At 38.8% G+C, this 8,508-nt stretch overlaps 1 protein-coding gene across 1 annotated transcript; it reads right to left on the reverse strand.

Annotated features, from left to right (window-relative positions):
* Window positions 1–263: 263 nt before the first annotated feature.
* On the reverse strand, window positions 264–667 carry LOC132600272 (protein SMALL AUXIN UP-REGULATED RNA 51-like). The gene has a single exon (XM_060313343.1). The coding sequence runs from the start codon at window positions 562–564 to the stop codon at window positions 268–270; it is 297 nt and encodes a 98-aa protein (XP_060169326.1). The 5' UTR covers window positions 565–667; the 3' UTR covers window positions 264–267.
* Window positions 668–8,508: the final 7,841 nt, after the last annotated feature.

Consider the following 8,508-nt stretch of genomic DNA (forward strand, 5'->3'; position numbering starts at 1 on the left):
CAGGGTGCTTAAAAACACCACTGCAAGGAAAAATTTCCAAGATTTGTTTACAAATCTGATTCCAACCCATAAAAAAAACACTACTAATATCCACGTGCTTCCTAGGTCAGGGTTAGAGGAAGGTCACAAAAAAAAAAGGTCAAGAAAGATGTTACAAAAAAGAGAAGGAAAAAAGATTAAATTGCTTCATCTTGAATCCATCCTTCTCCAATCCAAAATTAACCTTACACCTAATATTCACTCTTTTTCTTCTTTTCAAATGCTTTACTATCTCAGCATGGAAGTCATTGATTGGAAAATGAATTCTTCACAAGGAATAGTAATGCCCATGTCATGATCAAACCCAAATTCTTCCTCAGCGCAACGAAGGAGGCACTGAAACTCAGGATGAGCCAAGAAAGAAATGGGTACGATGTATCGAGTTCGATTCTCTCCAACGTAAACTGCAAAATGACCTTTGGGTACATCACCATAACTCTGCTTTTTAGCCAACCTCGAACACCTCTTCATTATTTGCTTAAAAAGTATAACCTGTGGCAACTTGTTTGATTTTCTGATGCCCATTTTGTATGGTTTCTTGAAGAGAGTTGAGATCTTTGGTAGTACAAGAAAGCTAATAGTAGTACTTCGTTTCGCTTTGAGAGAATGTGGGGTTTGGAATTGAGAAATGTGAAGCTATTTATGGAGGAAGACCCAACTAGTATTTTTTTGGGTGAGGTGTGTTTTGGTGGTTGTGGTGGTGTGGGCCCCAAAGCCCATAGGGTATTACGGTTCTATGTTACCCTAGTGGCCCTTCTATTTCCACTAGGATGCAGTTTTACCGACGTCTTTGATGAATATATTGTTGCAGCATTTTGATTTGTAAATATTTATCTACATTTGATGTTTGTTCCAAATTAAATAATCAAAGTATATTATTTGTACTCTACCATAATATATAAAGAATACGGCATCGAAACACACCTAAACTACGGTGAAATTGCTAACTATTTACCTAAATTATGTGGGTCCATTGAACCCCCCCCCCCAAAACTTATTCTCTTGAACTAAACTAGAGTTATGGTTTAAGAAAGTTGGTCTTGAATTCTCTGTAATCAATGAAAGGACTATGGAAAAAGATATAAAAAAAACCTTTTTCTTTGTCTTGAATAAATGTGTGTTTGCACTTATTGAATTTAACTTATTTTCTTTACTGAGTTATTAATGTTCAGGGTAGTCATAAGACCCCACATAGTCTAGACTTGTACTCTCTCCGTTCACTTTTACTTGTCCAGTTCTAAAAATAGATTTTTTCATTTTTACTTGTCATTTTTAGCATATCAAGAGATGACAATTTATTTTTTCCTGTTTTACCTATAGTATTAATTACTCATTTCAAATCATTTTTTAAATCCAATAAAAATATGCATAAATTAATATGGGTACATTAGTAAATTATGCACTTCATTTATTATTTCTTAAACAGCGTGAAAAGTCTAAAATGGACAAGTTTGTGAACGGAGGGAGTAGTTGACAATTTCACCATGGTTTAGAATTGTCTTGATGCCTTATCCCTAATATATAATATAATTGAACATTTCACAATAATAATGTGACATATACAACTATTGGATACCGTGTAGAACTATAGATGGAAGTATTAATATCGGATAAAATAGTTAAATTGCACCTAAGTAGGTTTGAGGTACAGTCTTTAAACAAGGCGAAAGGGTACTGCAGAGAAATCACGGGCGAGCAAATATGTGTACTGAGAGCCTGAGAGGTACGAAATATGAACCTTTCTTTTTTCGAAAAGGCGTTTGTTTTTTTGTGAATGTTTGGTGCCTTTCTGGTTTTGTTTGATTCCATTCAGATAGAAGATTATTGCAATTTTGACCTGTATGTTAATATAGCCGTTGATTACATCGTATTTACAGTTTCAATGTTTTCCTTAGAAATACTTCTTGATCTTTCCGTCCTATAGTTTTCTTTTTTAATTCTCATAGAATCTTTCAGTCCTAGATAGCCAAGATTTTTCGTGTGAAGCTATAAATTTTAACAAACTCCAACTACCAAGTACCAAGGTAACTGATTGATCTTTTGAATTTGCTTGTAAAACCAATGTTAGCTTGGAATCAGTTGAACTGATATTTTTGTACTTGTTCACTTTCTCTAACTCATTTTTCCTTTCTTTACATGGTAAATCAAAAGAATCAAAAACTAAGATACTGCACTACCAAAAAGGGAGAAAAAAAATGCATTTGGTGAGAATTGATACTTGTTCTTCTTGGTAAATAAATATGCTTTTAACCAAGTGCATTATTAAGTCTTTTTGTAGCATGAGTGTCAGCAGTTAATATGAGATCAATTCTAGAAAATATGTACATAAAATTATCTAGTTTTGCGGAAAGACCGTGGGTTCAGGTGCCCCAAAAAATCACACATAAATTTGCCCCTGTAACCGTTTTACTCCTGTGGTTTTAGGCAGCATCTTTTTATGTTTTCAACAACAAGAATGCAATTTCTTCAAATAAATCTATTCCTTCTGTATTTAATCTTGATATTCTAAGCTTGAATTATTCTTCATTGTATTGTGACTTGTCCGACTCAATTAGTCTTTTGTGACTTGTCCGACTCAATTAGTCTTTCGGTAGCCTCATGTTCTCTTAATTAGGGGAAATATCTTTTCAACATGATGCTCTTGTTCCTCCAGACCCCACGTTGTGGGATTCACTGGGTATGTTGTTGTTGTTGTATGATGCTCTTGTTCCAACTTCCATGAGACACCTTGCTGACTAAAATGTTACAATTCGAGTTGTAATGTCACAGAGTTTGAATCCAACTTGTATTGAGATAGTTGATGATTTAAAACACAAGGAAAAAAGGGCAAGCGTTTTTGTGGTGCAAGTTATAATTTGATTAAAAGGATGTAGTCACTAGAACTAAATTGAGATTGGGATATATATATATATATATTCCTTCTTTTCGGAAACAACCATCCTATCTTGGTAGGAGTCAGGTCTGCGTACACTTTATCCTCTCCAGACCCCACGATGTGAGATTTCACTGGGTTGTTGTTGTATATATATTTTCCTTCTTCAAAAGTGGTCCTCCGCCAACATTATTATTTGCAGAAGAGTAGTTATCAGTAAATGAGTTCCATTCCAAACTCCAATATGAAAGACCACAGAATTTATTTTTCCCAAACAAAAGCGTTGGATCCATTATGAGAAAGGAGAAAAAAGAAGGCAAGCTAGAGACACTAGTATCTCTTTGCATGTTCTAAGGCTCTGAAAGGGATCCACTTAGCTATCAAATTTAATTGATGTGTTACGGCTATGTCCTGCATTTCTGTCTACTTTTGCTTTACTCAGATACCCTTTAAGAGTTGCTTTCCTTACACAAGTACAACAGAGCACTAAGGATGAAGATAGAAAAATACTCCAACAACCCCTATTCTATCTTGACACTTCAAATATTTTAAAAGTCAAGCAATTCCTTCTTTAATACTTAGTACCTCTTTGAAACCATGGTTTGAAAACACGGTTCCAAACCATGGTTTGAAATCATATTTGAACATGCAATTTGGATATCTTAAGTTGTATTTTCTCTTATAGACATAAAAATCCACAAGTTGTGAAAACTATCAAAATATTCCCAATTCTTATACAATCTTATCAAATGAGTAAGTCATAGTTCATAACAAAATTAATACGCTACTAGAAGACAACAACAATAACAACAATAACAACAACAACCCAGTGAAATCCCACATCGTGAGGTCTGGGGAGGGTAGAGTGTACGCAGACCTTACTCCTACCAAGGTAGGACGGCTGTTTTCGAAAGACCCTCGGCTCAAGAAAAGCATAAAAGCATAAAAAAAGTCAGATAAGGCTAAGAAATTCAAAGCGACATGGAAAAACAATAATATAAAATAAAATAATGCAGTCGACACAGATACCACAGGATAATCAAAGCACACGAAATAACAGATAATAGCATAAATCGGAGCACAAGAAATTATATTGCGATACTACGACTACTAGTAAGAACGGATAACGAGACTATCTACTAGTCTTCTACCCTAATTTGGGTCCTCCAAACCCTCCTATCTAAGGTCATGTCCTCGGTAAGCTGTAATTGCGCCATGTCGTGTCTAATTACCTCTCCCCAATACTTCTTCGGCCTACCCCTACCTCGTCTGAAACCATCCATGGCCAACCTCTCACACCTCCGCACTGGGGCATCTGTGTCTCTCCTCTTCACATGCCCAAACCATCTCAATCTCGCTTCTCGCATCTTGTCTTCCACCGAGGCCACCCCCACCTTAACCCGAATATCCTCATTCCTCATCCTGTCGCTCCTGGTGTGGCCACACATCCATCTCAACATTCTCATCTCGGCAACTTTCATCTTTTGAACGTGAGAGATCTTAACTGGCCAGCACTCCGCCCCATACAACATAGTCGGTCTAACCACCGCTTTGTAGAACTTGCCCTTAAGTTTTGGTGGCACCTTCTTGTCACATAGCACTCCGGAAGCAAGCCTCCATTCATCCACCGTGCCCCAATACGATGTGTGACATCATCGTCAATCTCCCCGCTGCCTTGCACAATAGACCCAAGGTACTTAAAACTACTTTTCTTCTGGATGGCCTGGGTACCAAGCCTCACTTCCACGCCAGCCTCCTGAGGTGCTTCACTGAACTTACACTCCAAGTACTCTGTCTTGGTCCTACTCAGCTTAAACCCTTTAGCCTCCAGAGTATGTCTCCAACCCTCTAGCTTAGCGTTAACTCCGCTACGAGTCTCGTCAATCAGGACTATGTCGTCCGCGAAAAGCATACACCATGGCACCTCACCTTGAATTTGCCGTGTCAATCCATCCATCACTAAGGCAAATAGAAACGGACTAAGAGCTGATCCCTGATGCAACCCCATCACAACTGGAAAGTGCTCTGAGTCTCCTCCTACTGTCCTTACTTTAGTTTTGGCTCCCTCATATATGTCCTTGATCACCCTAATGTACGCCACAGGTACACTTTTAGCCTCCAAGCATTTCCATAGGATCTCTCTTGGAACTTTGTCATAAGCCTTTTCTAGGTCGATGAATACCATGTGTAGGTCTCTCTTCCTCTCCCTATACTGCTCCACCAATCTTCTCACAAGAAGGATGGCTTCTGTAGTTGAGCATCCCGGCATGAATCCGAACTGGTTCTCTGAAATAGACACACCTCTCCTCACCCTCATCTCCACCACCCTTTCCCACACTTTCATAGTATGGCTTAGCAGTTTGATACCTCTATAGTTGTTACAACTCTGAATATCTCCCTTATTCTTGTATAGAGGGATCATTACACTTGCCCTCCATTCTTCGGGCATCAATGCCGTCTTAAAGATGACATTAAACAACCTAGTCAGCCACTCCAAACCTGCCGGCCCCGCGCTCTTCCAAAATTCCCCAGGAATCCCGTGAGGTCCGATCGCTCTTCCCCTGCGCATCCTACGAACAGCACCCCTAACCTCCTCAACCTTAATACTCCTGCAATACCCAAAATCACGCCGCCTTCCTGTATGTTCTAAATCTCCCAGCACAATGTCTCTGTCCCCTTCTTCATTCAAGAGTTTGTAGAAGTATGACTGCCATCTCCGTCTAATGAGAGTCTCCTCTACCAATACTTTGCCATGCTCGTCCTTGATGCACTTTACTTGATCCACATCACGTGCCTTTCTCTCCCTCGCCTTGGCTAGCCTGAACAATTTCTGGTCCCCTCCTTTCTCTTCTAGTTCAGCATACATGCGTTCAAAAGCTGCCGCTTTTGCCGTCGAAACCGCCAACTTCACCTCCTTCCTCGCCATCTTATAAAGCTCCGTGTTTGTCCACTTCTCCACCTCATCCTTGCTTTTTATCAACTTCGCATACGCCACCTTCTTTGCTTCCACTTTCCCTTGAACTTCTCCATTCCACCACCAGTCTCCTTTATGCTCGCCACGACTACCTGTCGAGACCCCCAACACTTCCCTTACTACCACCCTAATGCAACTAGCCGTCTTATCCCACATACTGGTCGCATCCCCACTACTATCCCAGGCCCCCATATCCTTCAATTTCTCTCCCATCTCTAGTGCACTAATCGTGGTCAAACTACCTGTTACATCCCGTATTTTCATGTGTTGGAAAGGGTGCGAGTTAAATGATATTAGTAACGAAAATGAGGTTATCCTCCCAAGTTTGTGGGTGGTTGTAGTAATGATACAGATGTGTTATAAATATTTGAAGTTAAACAAATCTAAGAAAATAAGTTTTGTCGTGGTTCGAAATTTATTTGATGGAATACGGTCCAAGCTATAATATCCCGTATTTTTGGACTAGAAAAATTTAATCGTCCAATATGAGCAAAATTTACACGAGCACGGAGGATTTGATCATATTCAAGTATGCAAATTAAGAACTCGGTGTATAAGAGGATGAAGTCCCGAAATGATTTAAGACGGTAAAAAGTGACATCGATGATTGAAAATAATATTTTATGTGTGGCAAAAGAGGCCATGAACTAGTGACATATCATAGGAGCATAAAATGTGTATATAAGGTGTGCTAAAAAATGATTACTATTTAAGTGAACTGAGAGCAAGAGACTAGTTATGTGGATAAATTAAAAGTGGCCGAAGGTAGCGTGAAACAAAAATGATTAGTCAAAATATTTGGATGATGCTAAGAGGACAACATTTATATGCGGGTCCCACAAAGGGATAATCATTATAGATAATATTGGACAAGGACATATGTTTGGTCCAAGGGCAGTACGTGTTTCATTCTTATACAATTACAGGAAGTTGCATAATTCACCAAATGCTACGTTAAATAATAGTAATGAGTGTCATGTGTCCTTGTCATGTGAATTAGACAAAAGTGGCATGAAGTGTTATGGGTGAGTCATAAAGCACATAAAGTGCATGGGGATACGTTTAAGGCCAAGGAAGTGAATACCTTTTTGCATTTACAATTGCTGCACATTACTTTCTACTTGGAGAATTCCCATTTTTACATTGCTTCCATTTTTGCTTCTTAAGAAACGTACCAGCACCCCTAAATTAAACCATTCTCTCTTAGCTAATCATTTTGTTTCTTAAGAAAATTAGCATTAACCATGGCTGCCAAGCTCACGGCCATGGCAGTCCACAATAAGGCTCAAGATTTTGATAGCAAATAAAATAAAATAAATAAATAAATAATCTCCGAGGTGTTCTAAGTGTTTGAGGGAGCAGCAAGATCAGAAGTTAAAGTTGAAGAAGATGAAATGGGCAAATTGTGCAAGTTATTGGAAGGTCTGTCCTAATTATATTTGAGGTAAGACTTCTTCTTTTGTCATGAAATTAGAGTTAATGATGTTGTAGTGGAAAAATTAAATTGTATTAAGTGGAATTGGAAGGAAGAAAATTGCATGATTAAGTGTTGGTATTGTTGTTGTTGGTATTTTTATTGATGTTTGGCTAAGTTGGAATTTCGAGGATTGTTAAGTTTACAGGGGAAATGCTGCCCGAATTTTGTTAAGTTTCATTCGTACTTGGATTGGTTAGTAAGTGATGTGGATAATCTAACCGTGGCCTATGTTATCTTAATTTTAGACCTGCGAGCTCGAGAAGTAGACGTTGGACATTAGATAGAGTTCAAGGTATGTGAGGCTAGTCCTTTCTTTCTATGGCATGAATCTTATAGCTTGACTCTCTTTTTATCCATGAGTTTCCTTAAGTTTCGAAAAATACGAGTCTATGTCCATAATTAGACACACAAGGTAATGAGTAAAGTATAGAAATCCCAATACTCATGTTGTGATGATCCTATGATGTTAATGATGTTATTTAATGCTTACACTCACCTTATATGCTAATTCCTTCAAGGTGAGGCAGGATGTCAATGAATGTTCCATAATGACGTCGGAAGCCACCGACTTTACGTCACTCCGATATAGTTATGGCTTTTGATTGGGCTCTTATGCATGCTTTATATATATACGTATGTATTTTCTCACACCGCGCCGCGCTATAGTCGGCCGGGCAGGCACGTAGATGTGCACACCACTATAGTGGGCAGCTTATACCCCGGACGCGGGAGGCCTGGACGCAGGCTATGATTATCACACCGCTCCTACCTGGACGGGCAGCTTATACATTATCACACCGTACCTATATGGACGGGCAGCTTATATGTGTATACATACATGGTAATGATTATGAGTAAGTGAGCATGCATTATTTCAGTTATTTTTGATAGCCAGTACAGATTGCCCTTTCTTGATGCCTCCTTATCTCATTGATGCCTTCATATTTCATTGATATATTGCTATTGTTTATGCCTCTCATACTCAGTACAATATTCGTACTGACGTCCGTTTTCTTCGGACGCTGTGTTCATGCCCACAGGTAGACATGGAGGTGAGCTTGATCCAGATTCTTAGTAGCTGTCAGCTGATTGAGAGCACTCCATTGTTCGGAGGTGCTTATGTTTATTCTTTTGGCTCCTTTATGT

This window comes from Lycium barbarum, chromosome 6 (assembly GCF_019175385.1).
Source record: "Lycium barbarum isolate Lr01 chromosome 6, ASM1917538v2, whole genome shotgun sequence".
NCBI classification, from domain to species: Eukaryota; Viridiplantae; Streptophyta; class Magnoliopsida; order Solanales; family Solanaceae; genus Lycium; species Lycium barbarum.